The following is a 27,833-nucleotide window of genomic DNA, read 5'->3' on the forward strand; positions in this document are numbered from 1 at the left end:
TAAGGGGTCACAGTGCCGAGGCTAAAGACATTCACTCCCCACCGACCGTGACTTGACTCGCCCTCCCCCGCCTGTTTCATAGAGGACTTGTTTGCCCCGGAGGGTGCTTGATTTGCTTCAATCAAGTCGGTGACATTATATGGTGGTAAATGCAGTTAGCAGCAGCAACCAGCAGAGGGCCCATTTTGTTGCATGATCGGTGAACTCTGTAGCCAGTGAAGAGTCCATCTACAGTGCATGAAGGTAGCTCTCCAGCAAAACTACCAATGCACACACGCTCTCTTCGTTTTCCTCAGTGAAATGCACTACACATCTAAATCACCTTTGCCCTCTTGTCACTTTTTTAAAACTCAATTCGCAGGCTACGCATCACAAATCTATTTATTAAGTTGCAACGAGTATAAATGCTACGTCAAGGTAGCCAGGGGACAAAGCTGAATTATTTACACGTTGAAACTCAAGCCGAGCAGGGAAGGTTTCATTTACACAAATGACTTACTTCCTCAAGGGAGACGATGTGCCATGTTCAATGACCTTTCTGAACACAGTACAGGTTTAATTACCATCTTGAATGTATATGTACAGTTTTATGAATGTGGCTGACATTGCCTACTGTTTGTAAGTACTGAAGCAGTGCTACTGCTGCTGAAAATGAGGTTTTCGGAGTCTTGGCTGAGTTGCCACAGATGTGTCATTTTAATATGCTTGAAACTCAAGGATGATGCAAAGAATCAATGTATAAGCGAATAAATTGAACTTGTCGGATTTACAGCTAATTAATGGGATAGCAGGGCCTTGCTGAGTCACTAAATTTGGACTGAGAGTGAAGTTGGGTCCACAGAGAGTTCAGACACTGGGTTCATTCATTTTTTATCACTGACAGTGAAAGACAGGACATCACACGCTAAATTTTTGATGACTGAGAAAACGGATACATGTCAGAGATACCATAATGCTGAATACATCCGATAATAAAGACTATTTATTGAAATGAGCATAAGAAATACATACTCAGGAAAATAATCAATTTTTAAAGAATTCCAATGATTGACAGTCCATGGCAAAAAGTGAAATTTAAATACTTTTGAATCCAAAATAGGGTAACGCACATTGTTGCAAATCATGTAAAAACTACTTCATACAATGTGTTGTTCTACAATCAGTTACATCAAACTATCTGAAACTGAAGAGTATAGTATGTCAGGTGTAGATCAGTTTCTTGCAGTGCTATTTGACACCCATGAAAGGCAGCTTTCTGCCCTAAGTGAGTCAGGTGACCAAGCAGTAGGATACAGTCACACATCGGGATCCCATCCATCTCCAGAGTGGAAGCACAGGAGTCGAGATGACGTTCATCGCCAAGACCTTCTACGACCTGAGGGCCACCACGCTGGAGGGAGACTCGGTGGACTTTAACGTGTTCAGGGGCCGGGTGGTCCTGATAGAAAACGTGGCCTCGCTCTGAGGCACCACCACCCGGGACTACAGCGAGCTGAACCAGCTCCAGAGCAAGTACCCCCATCGGCTGGTGGTCCTGGGCTTTCCCTGTAACCAGTTTGGATATCAGGTCAGTTGAGCGGCATGGTTTCCTCCGGCATGCTGGTATGACCCTGCAAAATCTTGCATCGATATTAGTCAGAAATCTAAAAAAAAGTAAATAAAATTACTTTATATGGTGATGATATTGAATTATTAATGTCAAACCTGCATCAGTTCACCTCTTAATACTAACCACTGGACACAAAATACAGCTTTTCAAATTGGAAGTTACACCCAATTCTCCCATGTTTGCCCAATGAGAATGATTCCCATTATATTCACCTATATATCAGTTCAAAAGAAAAGCACGAATTGTATGCAAGCTGTAGCTGCAATTATATTTTAAGTGTCTGCCTGACACTCTTGCAGAGAGTGATTTTGTTTGCTACATACAAATCATCTTAATTCCTGTTACCACTGAAATTAGAGGCAGACTATGAGCCATAAAGCCTTTTACAATACTGCTGTGGAGTTTGAAACAGCCGGACAACATGAAAATGAATTCTGGTGTTTTGCAGGAGAACTGCTCCAATGGTGAGATCCTGAACTCCCTGCAGCATGTGCGGCCAGGCGGTGGCTTTAAGCCCAACTTTAACATCTTTGAGAAGTGTGATGTCAATGGAACAAACACACATCCGGTCTTTGCCTATCTTAAAGACAAGCTCCCGTATCCCGACGACGACCCCAACTCCCTCATGCAGGACCCCAAATTTCTGGTCTGGAGCCCCATCTGCAGGACGGACGTCTCTTGGAACTTTGAGAAATTCCTCATCGGGCCAGAGGGAGAGCCCTTTAAAAGATACAGCAAAAAGTTCCCCACCATTGACATAGAGCCTGACATTCAAAGACTGTTAAGATTAACCAAGACCTAAGAATAGCCTTCAGTCCTAATGACTTCTCATCCATCAAAGTCAAGGCCGATGTGTCGTCTTCCACTCTTTTAAGCCTTATTAAATGAGGGTAATATTCTGAAAAGATGAGGGAATATTGTCTGAGGTCTTATAAGTGCTTAGGAGCAGTGGAGAACTGCATTCAGTATATGTAAAAGGGTTTTAAAGTAAAGCAGGATATTTCCTTTTGCATGTCCTTTCTGTTCTTGTCCTAAGCCAGCCTGGCCAGCAGATGGTGCTGCTGATTTGATCATACAAAGGATAACTTCTGTCATGCTCCTCTGAATTAGCATTCACCACACACACCATTCACAAAATGTTTTCGCTGGAATAAAATCCTAAAAAGCAATCATCTTTTCTCACTAATGTATCTTGTTTTAAATGGAGCGTATATGCAAGGGGCACCCCCCAATAAAGATGTGTGCCTTTGGTGCAAAGGTTGACAGAAATGGATGTTGTCACATCTGAAACAGCTCTGTGTGGGCATAGTAATGAGGCTTGAAATACAATAGGAAGTATGTGGAATTATGCTGCACGCTCACTAAAATAACTCACAGGACATTCCTCTGCATTATGCATCATCTAACGAGCTGATTCAATCTTCAGTTGTTGAGATCTGCTTTCTCCACCAATTCATTAGATCCACGTTTCAAAGTAAGATCTGCTGATACCAGTGGCCTAATGCAACGGCAGGAATGCTTTACTACCACAGTGACACCTAAAGACAAGTCCTAAATCATGCTTTTAGGAAAACAGCAACCTCTCCACTGAGGTAATGAGCTCTTATACAGATTTAGTTTTCTATGCACAGTGTGTATTGTTTGCCAGCTCTGCAGATTAGCTGTGGATTTTCTGCACATCCGCTCACATCCACATCAGCTGATGATGTCAGAGCCACAGGCTACATGAGCCAGGCAGTGCCCTAATGTCTTTGGCAGGTTGCTGCGGGGACAAACGCTCAGTCACCTGACACTGTTTTATTTCTGTTTGTAGACTTGCTGTCTTTGCATATCACATTTAAATATTTGTGTTGCTGTGATGCAGCAGGCCAATTTGATTTATATATTTCCCGCAGCTCCACCGGTCTGTGGTTGACAGTCAGGTAAGTAATGCTGCTTATTAGAGGCAGCAAATATTGGAGGAGGAATGTCATGGGGCCTCTCCTCCACTCTCTGCCTGCACTGCTCCCCTGCTCACACAGCTTGCAGAAAAATACTATCAAAGATCGCCTCTGTTGAGCGATCAGTCACTCAATTCAATTCTGGAAAATTATGTAAACTACAATCGATTAAAATAATAGAACAGAGGAAGTATCTTTTACATCTGGATATAGTATAGGATGTCACACACATTCTAATTTCATCTCTCTGAGTTACATGTATTTTGGCCCAAATAACCCTGGATGTAACTACTGCTAAATATTATCTAAGATATGAAAATAAGCACAATGATTTGTAAATAAATAGTCACTGTATGCCATTGTAAAATACCATCGTAAGACAGGACATGAGCAACAACAGGTCAAAGGTTACAGGTTTCCATGACCAATAGGTAAATGAGTCTGGAGCTCCTGAACTTCACTCCTGTGGGTGGAAAGATCACACGTAAACAAAATAAAGCAGAAACATCCGATTAAGTTTGTTCAAATTTGACCAAACGTAAACCAGGTAAAACACAAAACCGTGTCCAACAGGAGCCACAGAGGAATGACGTAATTAAAAGCAATATGTGAAAAGCGCATGTTGTAAAACGCAGAGTGAGAGCTCTTCGCTTTCCGTCCTCTACGTCTACCTACAGGTGAGCGCTGTTGCCACGGAAACGTTTGCTTTGCCCCCTTCTCGCGAGACTCCGGGGCAGAGAGAGAGAGAGGGAGAGAGAGAGAGAGAGGGAGAGAGGGAGATGGGAGGCTGCCTGAATGATCTCATCCCTCCAGCAGCTGCATAGCGCAACGAGGCGAGCCCGTAACTTTCTATCAAACTTCCAAGTTGCCTTTCGGAGGAAGACACGGGGCCATTTTCAGTTTTGAGCCGGAGCGAACACGTCTCGCCGCCAAGGTAAGAGGGAGCGCTGCGCAGTTTGGTGTTTGGGGACTTACTGGACCTTGTTACGAGTTGAAACAAAAGGAGGAAAAACCCGCTTCGTCTTGGGTGACATCCTAAAAAGGTGAGTCGGGACCGCGGTGTGGTCATGTGTGTGTGTGTGTGTGTGTGTGTGCGCGGTGGTGTTCGCGGTAGGTGGCTGTAGGAGCACAACATCTGTCGGCTGTCTGTGGACAAAGCACATCTTTGTGCAGTGTGGAGCCAGTGCGCAATCAGTGCCACTGTCTTTTTTTTTTGTTGCAACTAATGGTGGTAGACTGAGGTGGACGTTTCCACCCGATAAAATATACGTATCCGCTGCGTCGTTGTGTGTGTCAAGGGCATTGTTCCCTGCTCTGCTTTGGGAGACGACTCACAGGTGGTATCAGCACACCGCTGTGTTACATATAGCATGTGTGCATGTCTCCTTGTGTAACTGTCACCATCACTGATCTACAGCATGCTATATCCCGTGTTGGTGCCACACGAGGAGGGATTCCAGGCAGGTGACTTCCTTGTGCCACATCTGTGTGGCCCTGGGAGCTCTGATTTGTTTACAGCCCTGCCTGCCTCATCTCGTTGAACAGATTAGGCCAAGCTGATTGCATGGTGAACGTAGAGTTCAATCTGAACAATATGTTAAATGTCTGCTAGTTGTGGGATTTTGATGACAGAGTAACCCAACTACACCCTCTGGTTGCTCATTTATTAACGCTAAATGTGCAGGATCTACTCAAAACCAGCCTGTTTTTGTCCACTTTGAAGCATCCAGACTGTTTTGGTGTAAAAAACAGAATCCAGATTGTTACAATGGTGGCAACATGATGGAGTAGGGAAGAATCTGGCAAAGCAGAGCAACAAGGCAAACAGAGGTTTGTTTAGATAGTAACAGCCAGGAAACTGTGCCAGCTTTCAAAGTTCAAACACATGCAGCATTGTGTCCTAAATCAGTGTATTTACAAAATACCAACTGTAACAAACCTGTTGCAATTATGCAGGTAGGGGATTAAAGACCAGCGCTGTCCCCTCCAGCAGAATGCCAGCTCCTGCTCCAGTAGCAGTGCTCCTTGGAGTTGGATAACTTGGCGTGAGTCAGGTGAAAAAAAAAAAAAAAGGAAGCCTTGGAGCTGAGCTTTGGGCAAGGAACGAGGATTTTTAGCATTCTTGATGGGCTTAGCTGACCAGCGATGGGCATGGCTGATCACAGAGCCGCACTGCCATTTTTACTAGTGAGTCTAATCTCAGCTTTGCCCCGTCTGCTCGGTCTAAACCGTGGCTACTACTCACACCGGACTGCTTTTTGATCCGTCAGATGGGATGGATTCTTGTTGAGTATTAATCGAACGCATCAGCTCTGCATGTTGTTATTGGGGAAAGCATGGATGCTCTGTTTTAATCTGCTACAATGGTTCCCAACAAGTCTGCGTTTTATGCTGCAGATAAAAACACTGCGCAAGGTGAAGATAACTGCATGGGCCTTAAAACATCTCATTGAGAGAGAATAGTTTGCAGCCATAGCAGCGAATCCCAGATATGTAACAACTGGTTGACAAGATAAGTCCAAAGATGAGTTTTTTTTTTTCTCTGGCTGCTCTGTCCAACTCTAACAGGATTGTTCCTTGAGGGACAAGCTCATGTTTCTATCAGTACAAACACTCCTCCCCCTGGTTTATTACTGAAGGACAGTGTTTCTATTTTCAAGTTTTGCATCAGATGTCTCAGAGAAACAATTGTTATTGTGCTCGTTGTAGACTCTCTTTAACGTGCCCACACGTTCACACAGGGATGCTTCCTGTTGCTAAGTTGAGCTCATGTTTCTATTGTCTCATGTGCAATGGCTCGAAGGGAATAGCTTGAGCAAAGATAAAAGACAACAACAAGAAGAGCATTGTCTGCTTCATAATTTGCCGCTGTGGAATGTGTGGGCTGCAATTACGCTAAGTGGCCATCATGAAATCCTTATACTAACTGTTTACATTTTCTGATGAGTAATGAGATTATTGTTATGATTAATTCCCAAGTTAAGAGTGCATTATTCTTTATTGGGTTAATGATGGCGATGTCTACAGCAGGTTCAGATCAAGCAGTTTTTCAGTCGATGTCTCAAACTTCTCATCCTCACTTTTTGGATATGTGCAGCACTGGCTGCTGTTAGGCAGTTAGAGGCCCTGCCACCTTTAACTGTCTGTTACTGATGACAGACTAAACAGACCTTGAGAAATGGCCCTGGATGATCTGGTGCACCAATGTGACCAGTTTCTGCTATAAGGCCAATTTCTTCATGCTTGTTTATTCTGTGACAGACACCAAAATGACACAACCTTCAGTAATAGCTTTAGATATATCACTTTTTTTTTTAGAAGAAAAAAAGGAGAAGCTGCGCACCAGTTTTAACATGAGTGATGTGTCTGACGAATATTAGTCAGCCCATAGTCAGAAGTCAAATGACTTGATGGTTAATATGGCCTTCAGCGTTTTTTCATCTTTTTCCCGTGCCAATGTCTTTTTGCTGGTGACTGAGGGTCGATGAGTTTGACTGTAATGAGGTGTGATTACGGGTCGGCGTTTCCTGCTTGCTAAACTGTTGGAATGCTTCATCTTTGTCTGGATCGGACGGTCCACTGTATACCAGCCAATGGAGGAAAGCAGAGGGCTCGGAGGCCACAATAGTGATGATGTAATCCCTTTTCAGTGCGCTGTCACAGAATAAATGCGTGCAGACAAAGGAAAATTCCCCTCCTGTTCACCCCACCTGCCACAAAGTTTGGGGAATTTTGACCTTGCAAAAATGCACGGCAATCCGGACTCTGTAATTATCTATGTGGGAGCTTCTGTAGGGCTGACTGACGCTGAGCGAGTTTAGTAGCGGGACAGGTGCTAGTTATTCAGATCTTGACCTTACCTGACTAACAGTTGGGTCTCCATACGGTGGTCTGTTACTTATACGTTCATGAACTAAAGCAAAATCTCTGACTGCTTTCTGCGTCCAACTCTCAACCCGAAACCAAAACCCACAGTCATGCGGAGATCAGACACTGTAATTCCCCTTTTCTGCTCCCATCAAACCTCATACGTGCTGAAAATAGCACGACACGGCTTGGAGATCGAAAGATGGAGAAAGAAAAAATGAAAACACTTTGACAAACGACCACTTAGTTGAGAAAACTTAAAGCAAGAGAAGAGAAAAAAAAAACTTTCCATAATGAAATCTGGGATTCTGATGATGATGATGTGTTGCTGTGGGCTATCAGTGCCGCCACACAGTGATGACGTGCTCGGTATTGTCTCGACATGTCTGCCACTTGGTACACTGTCTCTCTGTTTGGCCTGCGTGCTGTCTCTGGAGCGGATTACAAGACTGTGCACAGAGAAGAATCAAAACATCAAGCAGAGTTCCAGCCCCTGCCCCATGCAGCGCCTGTGTGGGCAGCGGTGGAAAATGATTCCACATACAAAAACCACAGAGGTTTTGCTGTTGTCCCTCCTGTGGACCGAAATCTGAGAAGCAGACAGGAATGCGTGAGGGCTTGGTCATGGCTGAGCTCAAGACAGATCTCGATGCGTAGACAGGTCTGTTCAGCTTGTCCTCATTCCTGTTCGTGCTTATTACAGCTTTCGTTACTTTCAGGAGCCAGTTTTACCATGTGTAGAAAAACAGGAATGCTGGCACAACAATACACTGCGTGAGGTTTCCCCCTGACCACTCCTGCTTCAAGTTCTCTGAAATAGGAAAAGTGTTCTTGCTATAGTTTGCGTTAGTTAGTTTCCTGTACTGAAACTCAGAAAATCTCTCCTCATATTGCTCCAAAATTCCACATCCTTTGCTTTGGAACCAGGGAATCCATTTCCATCCTGTGAGTTCCTGCCTTGCTTTTAATAAAGCTGAGAGGGAAGAATGAGTCCACTGTGAACCAAAGGCTTCCTTTGCTAGATTCAGATGACTTTTTAAACAAATAGAAGTTTCAGCTGGACTGAGTGAAGTGTGGAGGGAAATGTCCTGCTGTCACTGTTCATGCAGTCTGTCCATGCCCTTCTGTGCTATCACCTCAGCCTTTAAAATAGATAGAACTAAATATTGGCGTTGAAATAATCAGGCTATACACAGTACAACAACACACTGTCGGATGAATTAGTCCCTTTTCCATGTTTCTCCAGGTGCAAAGGCCAGATACGGTTGGCTAATAACAAACATGGCTGCTTTCCCAGCCTTTCCTCTCCTGCTGCCTGTTTCCTGTGTGTTTCATTGATGTATTCCTGGAGGCCCTGCCTACAGATTTGCTACACAAGAGATTCATTTGAAAATGAAAGCTGTCATGCAAATAAGGAAATGGATATATGCTTGTATAATGCATGCATATAGAAGCTCTTGACACCCCATTTTGACCATATACTAACTGCTTCCTCCATTGTTAAAGTGCATGTTGTGATGCGTCTGTAAATCTCTACAGAACTGGTGCTTAGTTCAGCAGTTATACTTACTGTTTGTGCAAGAGAGGAGGAGAGGTGGTGTTGTTGCCATCTTTGTGTTTACATGGTTCTCGTACTTGTCTTGAATGCTGATTAAGCAGAAGTCACCAGCGGCTGTTCACTACTAGAAAGAGAAAACCTGCACCTGCACACATCCTGGTCTGTTGCTGCGCCCTGCATGTTCACCTTTCGCCTCATTTTGAACAGACTCTAGAAACCTAAATCAGGTGTTGAAATAGCCAGCGCCAGTTAGCAAAACACTCGATGCTAACGAGGCACTCAGAGAGCTCCTGTCAAAACTTGCATGTTTTCCTCCTCTGTGACTTGTGGGGATGTAACGTCCTGATTATTGCCAGCCAGGGGAGGGATGTGGGTTAGGGAGGTGTTAATTGGATTGTGCTTCACTCTGTATCCACAGTCTAAGATACAGAAGCGTTACTGGGACAACTGTCCGATGCTGTCTGACTAATAAAGCAGATGCTGTCATGTATTTTAGAATCAGTGTTTGTTTTTACATTTACAATGGAAACAAAAGCATTGAAGACCCTGCACTCTGCTTAAAATGAGATGTTGCTTGCATTGAACAGGCTCGGCAGCACGATAAATCACAGTTGCAGAGCTGGCTGGAGTGTCCCAGTAAGTGCAGTGCAGTGCAGTGCAGTGCAGTGCAGTGCAGTGGAGGCCAGGCCAGCAGCAGCATGCTGTGCAGGTTTTCACTGTGATTGTCTGACACAGACTGTGATTTAGCAGGGCACCACTGTTATGCAACACTAGCTGACTTATCGCAGTCCAAATGACTCTGTATGAATTGATTAACTCTGCGTGCCTGACTGTTTATAATTGGATTGGAAGTACACTGGACTATCCACTGGACACATGCCAAAATCAATGATTGGAAATGGTTTAGTGTATAACTTTGCTACGTTGTTGTTGTGGATTTTGTGTCTCATGCTGTACATTTAAAAACTACTTGCCATTTCTGACAAACAATGCTGATTACTGAGGCACACCTGAGCTTTCCATTGAGTCCTCTGTTGGGGAATTAGGCGGCCCTCCAAGCTGTATGGGACAGCACAGTCAGTCAGCCAGGCTTCTCCTGAACCATGGCAGAGAATTCCCCCGAGGTTTTCTCTGAGGATCTGAGGATAATAAGCCCTTCCTTTGTTGCCCCCCCCCCCTTCTTCACTGCGCTGGCCCTCATGTCAACTTACACCGAAGCTTCCCCATGTCCCCAGCACTGCAGCCCATGGTGTTACCTTGTTAAATCGCTTACCTAGCAAGATCCTATTCTTACATCTCTGCCGCCATCCTTGCAAGTGAAAATGGTTAATTACAAAATTGTACAGTACATCTTGTGTGCTCGGCACACAATTAATGTGCGGTGGCAGCACAGCAGCTATTTGGCCAGTGTGAGGGGATATTAATCAAGCTTTCACCTTGACTCTGGCCTTCCACGATGGCTGCCTCTGTTTTCCTTTGACTGCCGCTCTCTCATTTAAGGATCCTGTTGTTTCCTAGAAGCACTCTAATGCTCCTCTGTCACTGATATTAGTCTGTGGGGAGTCCTTGCACAGTTGAAATGCATCCCATTATGACAGCCTCATTCATCTGTGCAATCAAATTAGTTGATGTGTGTTACCCGGTTTGCTGCAGAGGTGTATTAGTCTGCCAAGCAGCTGTTGATCGATTGGCAGATCAGTTTGACTGATGGGAATGAACTCCAAAGGATGTTTAGAGGATCTCATGATAAATCTGATGGCGTTCCCTGGGGGGCCTTTTAAACAGCCTGTGGTCAATGCTGCTGCTGTGGTGCAGCTCATGTTTCTCACGTTTGCTCAGCAGGGTCCTGCCCCTTCCAAAACCGCCTAATCAAACGACTGCTCCTTCTCCATAACATCACCTTGCCACAACCTGTCCTGACAGCCTTGTCAAAATGAGGAATAAACCAACATGTCACCCCCAAAGTTATTTCATTGGTAAAATGCAGTTTCAGCAACACACTGAGTTCCTGTGTTGGGTCTCACCTTCTCTGAGACCTATCCATTCCTTTGTTGCTGACAATGTTTTCATTCTTCAGACTGTTATCTATCTAGTGATTTCATTAATATGTCTGTGTTTTAACAACATACTCAATGTTGTTGCATGTGCACATACGCTGTTTTTTCTCCCCCCCCCCCCCGGGTGGTTTAATCAGGATTCTGTCTTCTTCGTCCTCAGTGGTTTGGCTTGTTTGCCACCTGTGTAATCAGACAGGGGATGTTAGAAGACAGGGCAGTGGATGACTTCCAAACATCGCAGGGATCTGTCATTCTGACGCCTCTGCTGTGAGAATCTGTCAGGCAACTGTCGACTGACCTTGCTGCGCATACACGGTTGTACGCGAAGACCTAACTGCTCTCACCTCTGACCCTGTCATCATCCCAAATCCCCCCAACATTCATACCACACACACATACTCGTGCCCGTAAATACAGTCCCATTTTTGCAGTTTGAAAAACCTTAGTAACTCAGAATCACATGGAGGCTCAGTGATGCAAGACGATCCGGAAACCAGGAAGAATGAAAAAAAAACAAAAACATTTATTTACCCAAAGTGTCCTGTACCTGCCCCTTTAGGTTCCTCTGTCTTAACTGTACATATATTTTTATATCTCCCCCTGTCTGCTGTGACATTGTAAATTTCCCTATCGTGGGACTAATAAAGGAATATCTTATCTCATGCTGCTGCTTTCACCTGACATGACCGGTGTACTTTAATCCTGTTAGCAACCAAGATTATCATCCTCTGAGCTCTAAACTATCACAGGCACGACTAATTTTTTAAAAAACTGATATGTTTGCTTCCAGTTGGGAACAATTGGGTAACGTGGTTGGTATAAGGTCTGTATGTGCAAGCATGATGATTTTCAGGATAAATAATGACTGCCTCCATTTTATTTTCATTGTCAGTAGCCATGGGCCACAGCAATTAATGGCAGTATTGGCCTGGGCCGTGCTCGGACCGGCCCCGGGCAAGTGAGCAATACTCACTGATGGGCACATACATGCTGACAGCATGGCTGTCTGGCAGTGTGTGTGACCACCGGATGCCCCTTGCCTCGAGCAGCCAGCGGTGCACGCTACACACTGAAACATCTAATCTCCGGCACCAGCCTTCGCTCGAAATGCCATCATCTAATTGACATTTTGATTGATGTCTCTGATGACTTTCAAACTTTCCTGCAGTTCCACAACCCTGCTGCTACCAGCGGTAACGTGACATCGATCCAGTGGAGCAGTCAAAATGAATTAGAATATGCTAGATACATGAGATGTGTGAGCAGCACTGTGGATTTGTGTTGCTTGTGAGTGCCTGTGATCCCTGAATGAAGTAATAGCAGGCTTGGAAGTGTTTGGCGGGCCCCCTGGCTGAGCCCCATCCCCCGTCTTCTGGCACGTGGAGAGGCTGAATTATAGACGGCAAACACACAAACTATTCACTCAGCCCTCCTCCTTGCATCAACACTGTTAATTATACCGCTGCTACTCGCATCCCTTCTATTTTAATCCTCAACTGATGGAAATTGCTTCATCCCGACGCACACACATTTGAGCACACACAGAGGCGTGTGCCAGCCCCATGCTGAGCTGGGAGTATTTGTTTTGTAACACATAGGCTCACAGCTTTTCAGATATTAAGGACGTATTTACCTTTTATTGGGGGAGTAAGGGAAACGGAGTACCCTTAAAAACACCTCTCTGCCCTGTTTAACAAGGCACACTGCTGGGAAATGCTCCCATTGCATTAGGGTTAGGCCAATCTGAGTGGCCTTGTTGCTCACTTCTGCAAGACAAAATTTTGTCAAACACCAATTATGGCTGCATTTCTCACTACAGCGTAACAAGGGCAAATATTCACATTCAATAGCAATAAGGCTACAGTTGTTAAATTCAAATGCATTACTGCCAAGGCGGGAGTCGCCTTACAGCCCCTTTCAGGAGCTGTCAGCAGAGACAGTGGGTGAACGAGACTATCCAAGAGCGAGGGGTTACTTTTGAAATCCAAAGCTTTATTGCCGAGATGTCACGGGGAACATTCTCATATAAATCACAAAGCCTTTTCACCTGGAGGAGATGGTGCAGTTCGTTGCTGGGAAAAGGTACTCTGTCTGGCAGTGTGCCTGTGTGGAAATGGTTGTCACTACCAGTTTTCCGTGTGGAGCAGGATTAAAGTGGAATTGTCATATTGAATTTCTCAAGATGTTTTTTTTTTTTAAAGCTCCTGTGGTAGTTACGCCCATCAGATAGCATTGTATTTTTACCTCTTCAATGAACCCCGGCAGGCTGATTTTCCTGATGTGGTGAAACTGCAGCCGAGGACACTGATTACTCTAGCAAGTCATGTTCAGATGAATACATTACCAGAGGTACTGCTTGTGGTAAGTTTTTAATCTTCATCGTCCTGCCTCACTCCCCCTTCCCCATAGTTTGTGTACCTGGTCTGTGGTTCTCCAGAAAATTAAGTAGTAAATTAATGTCAAAATAATAATGATCTGTGGGGGATTTGCAGGTTTTGAATGCTCATGCACAGTGGCAATAGTCCAAATGCCAATGATTACAATGTGAGTGTGCTTATCAAGCACCTGCAGTTGAGAGTCAGAATGGCAGTTGACAGGTTGGACTTTGGGCTTCATCACCAGCTTTTGGCACGGTGCAACCACTCGTGGCAAAGTTTACTGCAATTACCTTTATGGTGCTCCATGAGTCTAGTGCCACTTACACGGCCAAAACGCATGTTCACAGCAATGAACCTGCTGAGAATCAACAAGTGTTTGACCCATTTATACCAGACTTCAGTAACAGGTAAATCCCAGATCACAAGCTATTACACATAACCTGTGGTCTCTAACTACATTTTGCCACTTACACCACCACTAATGCTGCCACCACACAGTATTACTAAAATACTTTACAACTGAACTCTGTTACACAGAGACTTTCAGTTCATCTAATGTGGGTATTGGAAAGTTTACAACAGAGATAACATATTTCAGGCAGTGCAGATATATGGGTGTAGCTTTCCAGGATGTCTTTCTTCATTACCTTTTAGGAAAGATTCAGAAGAACAACGTTTATGATTGAGAGGGCCACAAATCCAGCCAGTATCTACTGTTAGTCAATGAGAATATAACCCTCCACTGACTTCCCACCTGAGAACACTGCCCGCTAGGTGCAATTTGGCACCTGACCAAGCAGGAAACACCACAGCAGGTAAACCAAAGTCTATGCAGCGGTGGCAATTTAAAGCTTTTTTTTTTTTTAAGGTTTAAATTTAGACATGACCACCATGTTTATGTGTATGCATTGTACATTTTGTAGTTAATTCATAGAAAGGGCGGTGCGGTTTTTGTTCTTTTTGGACTCTACCCATAACTTGCATTTCAAACATGATTTCCACGAAAAGGTGATTTTAGTCGAGACAGGTGTTGCAGAAATAGCATCTCTACGAGCTGGCAGGGGACAGAAAAGTGCAGTTTTTGATGTTTGCAAAAACCAAAAGCATTTTTTCAAATTCAAAAATAGCTTTAGTCCCCTGAGTTCCCAGACTATATTCTTTTGAGCCAAATCGACTGCTTTGCACTCTTGTACTTTCTGTAGAATTTGGTGTTTTATTTTCAGGGTTTTGCTCTGTCGCGTATGTGTGTGTGCGCGACTCTTTGTCTCTGTGTGTACCTGTCCATGTGCATCAGGAGCTCTCTGTGTCTCTAATGGAGTCCAAGGGTTGGAGGCGGGCAGAAAGGGCAGGGAGAGGGAAAGTGCAGCCTAGAGCAGACTTCCACTTTTAAACCCCAGCTCTCAACTGCTGCAGTTCAGCAGCTAGGCAGTCACCTCATAAGAATGTTTTACATTCCTCTTAAGGCAGCAGCACACTGCATCCTCTCCATTGCTCTTTATAACACACAACTTCTGAATCTGCGCCTTCTCAATAAAGCCAAGTCATGTATAACCTCACATCAAATGGTAGACGCTAAACCAACTCCGGCTCGGTCTCTGGAGAGTAATGTATGGCCCATAAATTTGTAAAACTTCCTTGCAGACTGCTGAGGATAGCTTTGCATACTTTAAATCGACCGAATACAAGCCTGTAGCTAATAGGTCAAAGCATAAGAAGCAGTAACCCTTCTTTACTCTGGACAAGCAGACCACCTAAGCTGTTAGCGCTGCAATTAGATTTTTTTTAGTGGTAAATGGCCCTTTAGGAGTTGGACAATGGCTTTCATTGTCAAACTCCTGGCCCACCCAGATAATGACATTGGAAATAGGAATGGGTTTACCATGGCTAACTATAAACTATGTCAAGTGTTTCAAGTGCCTATTTATCCCGCCGTCTCTCCCACCTAAAACGTGAAACCCTGGTGGAGCACTTTCTGGATAAGAAGAGAGGAAGGATCGAGGACACCCTGCTGGAGATAATGGCAAGGAATACATTCTGGCGCTCCTCCAGAGCTGTCTCCTCGTGTAAGGCTGTGAGTGAAATTCACTTTGCCAGTGGTTAGCTATGCCAATTACTCACTGAACTGTGCTGCAGTGATAGCGAGGGGCCCAGAGTTAGGGCAGAGCGGCAGCACATCACAGAACAATGGTGATGATGAATGTTGATACACTGCCACTGGTTTTTGAAGTGCTCCAACTACACGTGGAATGTGCATCACATGTGTGGTCAGTTGAACAATTCAGCGGCTCAGTTGTCATGACATTGTGGTATTCCACTTTATCCAGAGCTGGTATTTCATAGATCAACGCTCTAATAAGATAGAAGACAAGCCTGTATTTGTGAAGTCGTGGCAGACTTTACAGTGTTTTTGAACAGACTATCACAGTCAGTGTTGCACTTCTCTCTAAGAATTTTGCCTGAACATGCCCTACTATTCTCTCTCCCCCCCCCCCCCCCCCCCCCCCCCCCCTCACACAGACGTTCATCACTTCCTCCACTGACATTGGTGGAATTCCAGGATCTCGGCTCGCGGTTGGGTGACGCTAGTATCGTTTGGCTGCCAGCAAGCCTGCCTGTTTTTCTCTGAAGGAGTCAGGTTCTCAGGTTTGCTCAATCAGACGGGCAGGTTTGTGCCTGGTTCTCAGCCAGATGCACGTACAGGAGGAGGGAGCAGACTGAAAAGGAGTAAAAAAAGAGCATTGCAGATGGAGACAGGGGAGTGGTGGAGATGTTTTGTTACTTCCTGCGCATCTGTTGTGCCCCTGGGCGGCCGTGGTTAGGCTACACCTCAGTGGATGTGTAGAGACCCCAGTTCACCTCATAACTCCTTCCTAGACAGGAAATTATATTGTGTAGGACTCAGTGGAATTACAGTTCCCTGAAGATTTTTTCTTTCTTAAATTCTCTGTCTGACCGGTGCCCAACTTTGTGGGAAAGCTTGCTCGCTGTGGAAGAGTTTAAGAATTAACTGCAGTCTACCTCCAGTCTTTGGTTGCTGCTTTCATCACTGTTTATACAATCTTCTTCAGATAGGAAGGGTTTTCTCTTGTTGCTTCCCCAAATCTCAATCATCTGTCCATTAAAATGTGTTGTAGCAGTGAGTCAGTGCATTACACAACAGATCCTAATGGGTTCAACACTGATAATTTTCTGCTTTTTGTTGTAAGCCTCCCTGTGCTCATCACAAATGTATCCTTCTTGGTCTTTGATGCCTCTCTTTCCTTTGTTTCTGGTACTGTGTTTGCTTCATCTCTATCTCTCCAGTTGCCCTCGCATCTAATTAATTTGGTTTTCCTGGCCGGCCCTTCTATACACAGCCATAGTGAGGTTCCAGTGCCAGGCAATTTTCAAAGACTTCACTATATTGGAATGGGGCCCCAGTCTTGCCCAAGCCAGGACAGAGAGACCTTTGTGCCTGCTGCCCAACAGCCCAGTCAGCTCTTAGAGCAGGGAAAGATTAGGAGACGGGGAGAACCAATGGGCTAAATGGTAGGGTGCCTGTTTGAAAGCCAATGGTGTCAGCCAAACAGCCCCTTAGCCCCATTGACGCACGCAGTAATTACAAGCTTGTAGGGCAGTCCTTCGGCTCCTTTGTCTCTGCTTTGGAGACACTTGCCCAGTCTACTGGGAAAGCTTCAATCCCTCTCTGTTTGGAGACCCAGGACGATGATTCTCTCAACTCCAGCATGTTGTCCTTTCTCTCTGGGACACCAGCTAGCCAAGACAACTCAGCAACAGAGATTTGCCCTCAGAATCCCCTGGCTTTGAGAAAATCCACCCCCCCCTTCCTGTGTCTTGATGATGACTCAGGTCTCATCCTCTCAGTTGCTCTGATTTTTACGAGTTAGATTTGAAAGACTCAGACCTTAGGTACATGTTTCTGATTCATCACACTACAGTGTTCATCTGTTCTGCTGACTGACTGCTGTCTGTCTTCTACCTTTAATTCCATGCAGTACATGTGTATGTGTGTGTGCTTTGTCACAAGAGGGCCTGCTGTCTGAGTCACCTGCAACACATGCAGGCTGAGTCTTCATAGAGGCATGTTACTCTATTAGAGAGCAATCCTCTGTGTCTACACTCATCCTTACAACCAGAACAACAAATTGTAGCACCTCAGAGGTGTGTCATGATATCACCAGCCCTTCGTCTGAATCTGAACCACCGTTTTGCTCATCCCTCGACAGGTCTGACAGACCAGCTGGGAGGTCAGAGCCCCAATTAACAAACGTTAACCTCATTTAGTCAACAGGCTCAAGCTGTCTGGGCATGTCCCACAGACTTATGAAAAAAAAGATTACTGTTTAATTCTGCTGGGGATGGATAGAGGATGGCAGGGTGGGTTGAAAGGCGACCGTGACTGCATTATGTTGTGGGTCTTTTGTTTTTACTTTGTTTCCTCCTAAATCCTAGTCTCCATGCCACTCTTCCGTTTAATCTGAAAAGATCATGAAGCCAGTCGCCTGCATGTCCGTCAGCGAGGATATTAGAGGCCTGTTTTCTGGGACATGTGTGTGCGTGTGTGTGTGTTGCTTCTATTCTTCTGTATGTCCCTGTGGACACTCAGCAGCATGTGGGAATGAGGCCCAACACTCTGGGAATGGACATGCAGTTTAACTATTTTCACTCTTATTCATGTCAGAGAAATGAGGGTGTTAGTAGGACATGAATGAGTTTTTTTTTTTTTTTTATTACTTAATGAGTTTTTATTAATCTGCTCCAGACACTCCCTCTACTCCCATAGCCCAAAGAATAGGTGCCCATTCATTAGAGGAGTGTACAGTTGAAGTGGCAACATTTTCTTTCACCTTATTTGAATTTCTTGTGGCTGTGATATTTCATGTAATAATGAAGCTGTTCTATCCTGGGTTTGAATCTGAAAATTGGCATGACCATTTCATTTCACGGTCTTAGGCGAAGAATGTTGCTCTTATCTGCTTATTATCAAACTGATGTTTGGATATTAGGCTCTGTATGAAACCCTGTAATGGATTTCTTGGTTAGCACAGTACTTTATGTTTGTATTTCACAGAAGCTGAAATATATATGAGCATAATTTTGCTGCAACACACTTTTGGACTAGAACAGGAATGATGCCTGTTAGTCCTCCTGCAAGACTTTATGCTTGCTTTTGCTCGACATTGGAGTAACCGAAGGGGTTTCTGAAGCATAACATGCACAGGTTTAGAGGTTTGTTGTCAGAAAACACTCTGTGTTTTGAAAAAAGGCTGGCTGGGGATGCTTTGCCTCAGGCATTCTGAAAACTGAATCATCTCCAGAGCCTTGAGATTTTACACTTGCACTGCTTGCCTGACTGTTAAGTCGATGTTTATATTATGAAACAAACTGCATAGTCTAGGGAACATTTGACCCATCTCGCAGTTGACTGTGTCACTGGGTTGATGCCATTGATCATACGGTATTATGCGCTACTTTCCATTTCTTTGACTGCGAAACACAACTTTGATTAATTTTATTGTTTAAAGCAAACTTGAGCATCTTCTTTTCAACAAGTAAGTGTACGTTGCTTAGTTAGCATAAAATTGGCCCTGATGCAGGGATGCGGTGTGAAGGTGGCTGTGCTGTAGCTGTCACAGTGCACTGATTGCTAGTGGCTAATGTGATCACAGCCACAGCCAGGCAGGGCTGAGTGAGAGTGGAGCTTAATCTTGCCTCAATGTCTCGATGCCAAATTGGCCCGATTTGTCAGGCAGAGGATCATCACCCACTTCTCAGATGACTTTCAAAGGGCCCCTTTGCTTTTTGATGTGCAGCTTGGGATATTTGAGAAAACAATTCACCAATGCTTGCTACTAAAGGGGGCACGCAAATAGACATCAAACAAGTCACAAGACAAGAGTCAGTGAGGGAGGGAGATTCAGTGGTCTGCTGGCTTGAGAGATTTAAGTTTATTGATCGATCCAGATAGTTTTTCTATCATTTGTATAGTCTTGGTTATGACAGAAGTCCTGAACAGGCTCGTTAAATTGCAGTCACCTTAACTGTTCTCTTTGGCCAAATGAAACTGATTAGGGCAAATGCATGATTTTGCCCAGACTTTTAGGAAAAAAGAGGCACATTGTTGAACCCATTTGGAATTTGGCTGAGCTTTCATGTTTCCCCCTTGATGCTTATTCTGAAATTGGTTCGAAAAGTAGGCCCCCTTATCTGAAATTGAACATGTCAGTGACTTTTCATTGGCTCGTAAAAAGCCGTCAGAGAAAAACATCCACATTCTGTTCTGCAGGCAGATGGCCTCACACGTTTTCAGAGCAACGGTTACATGAAAGATGCCATGTTGTATGAAGACAGATACTGGAGTTCTTTTACTAGATGCCCTACAACCAAATTAGCGCAGACATAATGTAGAAGAGTGTCAAATATGAAGAATCTTTAGAGTAGTAAAAAACTGGCGATATTTGCTTGCTTAGGTGAAGAGGAGAGATTGCAATTACCATTGTGCTTTCTCCCATGTCAGGGAGAGTGTAACAGGGCACTGCCACAGCCAATCAAGTGTAATGTTGTAAAGATCTGATTTCATCATCTTATTAATTTAAGACCTGCTATCAAGCTCTCTCTCTTATTTCCAGTCTTCTATATGTAAGAGAAAGTTGTGTGATTCAAGAAACAGATGTGTTTAGATTATCTGCTCTTATTTGTGTGTACTAACTGATTTTTCTTTTCTTTTTAGGAGTGTATGCTTGAAGTAAGGAAAATGCCAACTGGCAGTGTCGACGCAGTTGAGGAAGCAGTGTGCAGGCTTGAGTGCTGAAGTGGTGGGCTTGTCACTTCCCTTTTTCTGCCTCTTCACTTGATGATCTAGACAATCAACCTGCTCATGAAGTCAGGAAGCAGCATCCCATCCCAGAGGCAGCCATGTCTCCCTGCTAAGTGCCTTTAGCCTTTGGCACTGGTGTCATGACCAGCGTGAAGCGCCCATCCATGGAACGCACTGTTGGGGGTTCCATCCCCACCACTGATGAGTCTTACACCCGCCACCTCCGTATGGTCAATGGAGGAGCTGTGCCGACCCGCACAGACAATGTCCATGCCACTGTGAGCACAGGAGTGCCTAAAATGGGTGTACGGGCTCGGGTGGCTGACTGGCCCCCAAGAAAAGACATTGCAGGGACTTTGTGGCACTCAGCTACAGAGCCTGAGAACTCTGGTGTGCCCATTGTTGGAAAAGGTCACATTAAATTAGGCGCCATTATGAGCCCTCAGGACTCGTCAATGCTGCGTAACATCCACAATACTTTAAAGAATCGAACACAGATCCATGCTAACAACTACAGCCCTGACGCCCGTTACCTAGCCCCAGGAGACTACAAAGGTCCTGGACATAGAAACCCACGGCAGAGACGCATTCGTCAGCGCAGCAACAGTGACATGACTATCAGTGAGATGGAAGGCAGCGGAGACAGTGGAGAGGACTGGGGTCCATCATTGGGAGCTAAATGTTCCCCTCTTCATCGTGAATACGGTAGCACCTCCTCTATAGATCAGCATGGAGCATCTGGAGAGAGCTTTTTTGAAATGCTTAAGGGCTATCAAGGGGAAAAAGTTGACCAGCGTAGCCCTGCTCCAGAGAAACTGGAGGACATGCTGAATGTTGGGCCCAAGCAGGCCATCATTGATCTTCAAGAGAATGTCTTGGACAACCAGCCTCCTAAAGCCAAGGACAGAGAAAAGCCCCCAAAGAGACGAACAAAATCTGAGACGGGGGGTGAGTCGATATTCCGCAAACTTCGAAATGTGCGGGGTGAGTCGGACTCCCCCAGAGCAGGCTCTGATGCAGAGGACAGCCGGACAGATGATATGGGCCCTCCACTCAAGCCCTGGGTCTGTCAGAAAAGCTTTGCCCACTATGATGTGCAAAGCATGCTGTTTGATCTCAATGAAGTTATTCAGTTACGGCAGTCTGCAGGCAAGAGGAAAAACACCACCACGGGAGCATCTGCTGCCGCTGTAGCTTCGGCGACCTCCACCCTCTCGTCCACGCACAGCCTGCCTTACAGCTCCCCGAGTGGCAGCCAGGAAGAGCTCAGTTCCAGGGACAGTCCTGGTTTGGACGCAGGGGATGAACAGAGCAATGAAATGCTGCTAAGTTGTCCCTGCTTCCGCAATGAGATAGGTGCTGATGGCAACGGCAGGCGCAGATTAGGTGGTTCAGGGTATCATGGGCTTATGGTTAGTGGAGCTGGTAACAGTAGCTCAGGGACCCTCAGTGTGGAAGGCAACATGTATGAAACATCTGTGAGCACGCACTGCACAAATGCCGGAGTAGCTGTGCTAGAGGGACCGAAGGAAGGCCCCAGCACTGTCAGCGAAAAGGGCAAGCAATACATTGTAGAGCATGTGGACTTGGGAGCCTACTACTATAGGAAGTTCTTTTACCTTAGGGGTAAGATTCATTTAATTCCTGTCATTACATGCACTCATTAGTCTATGAATATGTTGTTTAAAACGATGTTTCTTTTTTAATTTGACTGTTTCTCTGCCACTTCCTCCCCTCAGAGCACTGGAACTACTTTGGGATAGATGAGGCACTGGGTCCTGTGGCAGTGAGCTTGCGCAGGGAGAAGCAGGAGGAGGACAAGGAGCACGGCCAGCAGTATAACTACCGCCTCATCTTTAGAACCAGCGAGGTCAGCCATAGTTTCCTATCCTTCCTACACCCCAACTTGAACCTCGACACCACATCACATCAATCCCTCTTGCCATGGAATGAATCCGCCCACATCATTTAACAATGCAGTAAAGTTAAAGAAATTATTTTGGTCGGAGAAGACAATTATTTTGTTGTATTTTTGTGTTATTTATGTATGTTACTTAAGTTCAATTACTTCAATGCGTGCTACATACTAGGAAGACCAGCTGGAGGCAAAACCAGTCTCAGTCCTTGTTTCTTATTATGCAACCAGCCCTTAGGCTACTCGGCTGTCTCCCAATATCAGCAATGTGTGAAGAAACTTCAGGAAGTGCACTCATCTTCCAGCCTCTAAGGCCTGTCAGTGCCCAACAACCTCAAACCACTGTGTGGAGAGATTTACATGTGTGTTTCAGTCTGTGCCTCAGTCATATTTAGTTGCAATGTTGGCTCCCATTCTTCGTTTGGTTTGGGATTTTGGGTTTTAAATTTTTGGGTACTGGGATTTATTATATGAATGTACATTCCCAGACGGAGGGTTTAAGGCACCTGCCTGAGGCTGTTTGTTGTGGACTGAAGCAGGACAGGTGCATGTGATTAATCCCCCGCACTTTAGACTGAAGTACTGCAGGACCCCTGCCCTTATCCCACCTTCCAAACATCAGGAACACAGGTCCATTGTAAACACAGGCCTGCAGAGCCTCAAGCTTGTAGGAGAGAAAGTCGAGGTCCGTTCCAGCTGCTTATGATAGCTGGGAGATGGAGTTCACTCCCAGAGCCTAACACAATGCAGACTTTGTATGCAGAATGCTTGGATAAGCCCTCCCACCTCTTCTTCCTCAGTTCCACTTTCTATTTACCCAAGGCTTTGGGTCATAATTGTCTTGTTGTTTTATGCCAGCTTCTTTAAGGGTGCAATATGAGGATGGCATTACCTTATAACCAGCAGTGACTTGTGTCTTTGTTTACTATGTTTAATGTCTGGCCTGGCGTATTTTGCTATCAGTATGTTCCATCTCCAAGAGAAAATTCAAAGCACACCAAGGATTCCTGAGATGCATTCCTTCTCTTCTGACACTCCTCTCTATAATCTCCACCCATTCAGCTGACAACTCTCCGAGGCTCTGTCCTGGAGGATGCAGTGCCTTCCACCTCGAAGCACGGCACCACCAGAGGCCTGCCCATCAAGGAGGTACTGGAGTTCCTTCTCCCTGAGCTGGATCTATCCTGCCTCCGACTGGCCCTCAACACACCCAAAGTCACAGAGCAGCTGATGAAACTGGATGAACAAGGGGTAGGAGGAAAAAGTTTGATTTTCCAAAACATAAATGTATTTATTTTACAGAATCAGTGCTATGTTCAGTTACTTGCCTGTATTTGTACAATTAGGGAATTTGTATTTTGTGAGTTCCTATGTTGTACTCGGCCCTGACATGAACTGCTAAAGAAATATTGTGTCTGACTGTTTTTCCCCAGCTGAGTTTTCAGGTGAAGGTGGGCGTGATGTACTGCAGAGCAGGCCAGAGCACCGAGGAGGAGATGTACAACAACGAGATGGCTGGTCCCGCCCTGGAAGAGTTCCTCCAACTCTTAGGGGAGAAGGTTCGGCTGAAGGGCTTCACCAAGTACAGAGCCCAGCTGGACACCAAAAGTAACAACTCCCAAACACCCTAGATCACACACACATATGATATGAAGAGTTTTAGCAATGAAAGAATGGATGGTGTTTTGGCTATTTCCTTTTACTGGACCTAATTTTCTCCTGCCAGCAGTCGTTTTTCTTTTCTTTTCAACTCTCTTCTCTCTAGTATCCTTTTCTCTTTGATGTGTCCATTACAGCAGTCACTCAGTGGTACTAATAATTATACAGTTGTGAATGAAAACGTTTATGTTCATGGCCTCATTGTCCACGAAGAAAATTTGAATTTTGATTATTTGAACATTCTGTCCATTGTTCTGGAAACTAATGTCACATGCAAAGGGCTCACTTACAGAACGTCACTCGAGTAAAACAGTTGATTGAGCGCTGGTTTTGACATTTCATCCAGACTGACATTGATCCACAGCTCCCTATTGTCTAGTTGTTTGGGCTATGGTGAAATTGCATCCTGTCTTGTGCAGGAAACACTGAGTGCACTGAATGCGCATGTGAGAGAGATGGATGGCAGTAATTGTACAATGGGTCTCAATGCTGTATTACTATTTTTCCTGCAGCGGATTCCACGGGCACTCACTCCCTGTACACGACTTACAAGGACTATGAGATCATGTTCCATGTGTCAACTCTGCTGCCTTACACACCCAACAACAAACAACAGGTAAAGATGGAGGGCCCGGCCTTTGTCGTATACCATTAGTTGTCTATCAGGGAATGGAAAACTCCTTTGTTTGGAAATATACAGTGGTGTGAAAAAGTATTTGCCCCCTTACAGATTTCTTCTGTTTTTGCTTTTTTGTCACACTTACGTTTCAGATCATCAAACCAATTTTAATGTCAGACAAAGATGACCTGAGTAAACACAAAAAGCAGTTTTTAAATGATGATTTCATTTATTAAGGGAAAAAAGCTATCCAAACCAACCTGGTAATTGCCCCCTAAACCTAATAACTGATTGTGCCACCCTCGGCGGCAACAACTGCAACCAAGCGTTTGCAATAACTGGCGATGAGTCTTTCACATCGCTGTGGGAGAATTTTGGCCCACTCTTCTTTGCAGAATTGTCTTAATTCAGCCACATTGGAGGGTTTTCGAGCATGAATGGCCTGTTTAAGGTCATGCCACAGCATCTCAATTGGATTTAAGTCCAGACTTGGACTAGGTCACTCCAAAACCTTCACTTTGTTTTTTTTTGAGCTATTCAGAGGTGGACTTGCTGTTGTGCTTGGGATCATTGTCCTGCTGCATAACCCAAGTGCGCTTGTGCTTAAGGTCACGGCCGGACATTCTCCTTCAGGATTTTCTGGTAGAGAGCAGAATTCATGGTTCCATCAATTACGGCAAGTTGTCCAGGTCCTGAAGCAGCAAAGCAGCCCCAGACCATCACACTACCACCACCATGTTTGACTGTCGGTATGATGTTCTTTCTCCGAAATGCTGTGTTAGTTTTACGCCAGATATAACGTGACGCACACCTTCCAAAAAGTTCCACTTTTGTCTCGTCAGTCCACAGAATATTTTCCCAAAAGTGTGGGGGATCATCAAGATGTTTTTTGGCAAGTGTGAGATGTGCCTTTGTGTTCCTTTTGGTCAGCAGTGGTTTTCTCCTTGGAACTCTCCCATGGAGGCCATTTTTGCCCAGTGTCTTTCTTATTGTTGAATCATGGACACTGACCTTAACTGAGGCAAGTGAGGCCTGCAGTGCTTTAGATGTTGTTTGGGGTTCTTTTGTGACCTCCTGCATGTGACGTTGATGCACTCTTGGAGTCATTTTGGTAGGCTGGTAGTCCTGGGAAGGTTCACCACTGCTCCATGTTTTCTCCATTTGGGGATAATGGCTCTCACTGTTGTTCGCTGGAGTCCCAAAGCCTTAGAAATGGCTTTGTAACCCTTTCCAGACCGATAGATGTCAATGACTTTGTTTCTTGTCTGTTCTTGAATTGCTTTAGATCGGGGTATGATGTGTTGCATTTTGAGATCTTTCAGCCTACTTCATGTTGTCTATTTAAGTGACTTCTTGATTCTACAGCTCTGGCAGTAATCAGGCCTGGGTGTGGCAAGAGAAATTGAACTCGGCTTTCAAAAATGTGGTTAATGCAGTTAATTCATGATTTAACAAGGAGGGGGCAATTACTTTTTCACATAGGGCCAGGTTGGTTTGGATAGCTTTTTTCCCTTAATAAATGAAATCATCATTTAAAAACTTTGATGATCTGAAACATGTAAGTGTGACAATAAAGCAAAAACAGAAGAAATCTGCAAGGGGGCAAATACTTTTTCACACCACTATGTATCAAAGATCCTTAAAGGAAGGGTGGATCATTTAGAGGAATGCATGATATGACTTGTGTCAGGTGTCAGCTTTGATTTCCAACTTTAATTTTAAACTTGTATTGTGTCCAAGTGCCATGTTTGTAATTAAATAGAATTTAGCGAATGCTTGGTATGACTTTGCTTTCAGATTCAAGTCCCATTTTTCTCTAATGAAGAACTTGTTTTATCCAATGACTAGTTGCTGAGAAAGCGCCACATAGGCAACGACATAGTGACCATCGTGTTCCAGGAGCCTGGAGCTCACCCCTTCACCCCCAAGGCTGTTCGCTCTCACTTCCAACACGTCTTCATCATTGTACGAGTTCACAATCCATGCTCTGACAGCACATGCTACAGGTGGGTCTTTGTATTTGAGCAGCAGAGATACAACTGTGTCAGGACAATGGAAACAAGTCTAAGTCTTTGGTTTTCTTCTACGCACGTGTACATGCTATGTGGTTTGTTTTGGTCAAAGAAAGAAAGGAAGGAAGAACTTACCAGAAAGCCTTGAATTATGCAACTGACATTGAGGTTAAGGTTAGCCCACCAGCTATGAATATGATTGTATCAAGAGACTAAGGAGACTCATTACAATTTTCAGTGGGCCGGGCCGACCAAACCAAGTAGCAATACTGAATAAAAATCTGGTTCTAACTTCCCAGCTCCATGCAGAGCTGCACCCTTTTTATAGGACTCTTAAAAGCTCCACACCACTTTCAGTGCTACCAGCGGTGTTGTTTTTATGCAGGTAGCCACAGTCGCATTAAGACAAAAGCTTTGACTAGAAGGCATGGGTCGAACATAAAAGCCTGCTGCGTGACCGTCCCATCTTTCTGGATTGTGTGTGTCTGGATTGTGTGTCCACTGTGTCTTTGCATGAGCATAAATTTGTTTGATTATAGTCAAATAGATGGGAACTGATGGGAGTTCATCTCGTCTTCTCCACCGCTGGCTGATTCTTGGCCTTTTGATGATCTGCTCGCAATGCTCTGTGGCATTCACACTTATGCATCGCTACACCACCGCACACACGCTTTCTATGTTCTGCATACACAGATATTATACACACTTAGTTGCTCCCTCTCACTCTCGTACCCGCGTTTCTCCTTTTTTACCTGTTTCTCATGCTCACTTGCACACATTTACACACACACATGCACGCACTTTTGCCCTTGCACAGTGATTCACTCAGAGGCTCACTCTTCACACACTCATATAATACAAGCCCCCTCCCCATCCTTACCCTCCTCCTCTCCCTGCCTGCCACTTTGCCTTTGGGCAGCATGAGCCGGAATGGTCTGAAGGAGTTAGCGCCATGCACATGAAGTGCTCTCTTCACCCGGACATGCATGTGAGCGGGGAGGATTGTTGAGAGCAGAGTCCCCTCAGAGCTCACAGAGTACATCTCAGGAGCGGACGGGTCAGGCCAGCTCTCACCCGCGTCAAATTTGGGCTAATTTATTTCGAGCCCTTCTTGTCTTCTCACCGGCAAGTTCCTTTTTTCTGACCAGCTACTCCATCCCCTTCGACAAGTGGACACCTTCATTCAGCTTGCTTTTTGCCTAAAGGGTGCATCTTCTAATTCACACTCTTGGAGAGGGGAAAGGGTGAAATGCTGGTTCTCCTGGTTTGCCTTATGGATGAAATGGAGAGGCGCGGGACACAGAACCCTTGAGGACAATAAAGCTACCCCACCCTGAGACACCTACACACTCCCAGCTTTTGGCTTCTACTCAGATTCTCTGGATCATATGTTAAGGCTTCA

The 27,833-nt window shown here is 44.9% G+C and overlaps 2 protein-coding genes across 5 annotated transcripts in view; both read left to right on the forward strand.

The window, feature by feature from the left end:
• Positions 1 to 1,345: 1,345 nt before the first annotated feature.
• Positions 1,346 to 2,411, forward strand: gpx2 (glutathione peroxidase 2). The gene is made up of 2 exons (XM_070843053.1): positions 1,346 to 1,567; positions 2,058 to 2,411. The coding sequence occupies exons 1-2, from the start codon at positions 1,346 to 1,348 to the stop codon at positions 2,409 to 2,411; spliced, it is 576 nt and encodes a 191-aa protein (XP_070699154.1).
• A 1,957-nt stretch (positions 2,412 to 4,368) lies between these two features.
• Positions 4,369 to 27,833, forward strand: part of LOC139212495 (signal-induced proliferation-associated 1-like protein 1) — a 32,949-nt gene continuing 9,484 nt past the window's right edge. Inside the window, exons 1-7 of one of the 4 annotated variants that reach the window (XM_070843048.1) lie at positions 4,369 to 4,592; positions 20,140 to 21,852; positions 21,966 to 22,096; positions 23,204 to 23,392; positions 23,575 to 23,749; positions 24,313 to 24,416; positions 26,268 to 26,425. In XM_070843048.1, coding sequence (XP_070699149.1) covers positions 20,367 to 21,852; positions 21,966 to 22,096; positions 23,204 to 23,392; positions 23,575 to 23,749; positions 24,313 to 24,416; positions 26,268 to 26,425 — 2,243 coding nt within the window. In that variant the 5' untranslated portion in view covers positions 4,369 to 4,592; positions 20,140 to 20,366. Of the gene's footprint in view, positions 4,593 to 14,207; positions 14,225 to 15,433; positions 15,481 to 20,139; positions 21,853 to 21,965; positions 22,097 to 23,203; positions 23,393 to 23,574; positions 23,750 to 24,312; positions 24,417 to 26,267; positions 26,426 to 27,833 lie in introns of those variants that run through there. The other 3 variants (XM_070843049.1, XM_070843051.1, XM_070843052.1) reach the window with 3 other exon arrangements.

The sequence above is a fragment of the Pempheris klunzingeri genome, chromosome 13, assembly GCF_042242105.1.
Source record: "Pempheris klunzingeri isolate RE-2024b chromosome 13, fPemKlu1.hap1, whole genome shotgun sequence".
NCBI lineage: Eukaryota > Metazoa > Chordata > Actinopteri > Acropomatiformes > Pempheridae > Pempheris > Pempheris klunzingeri.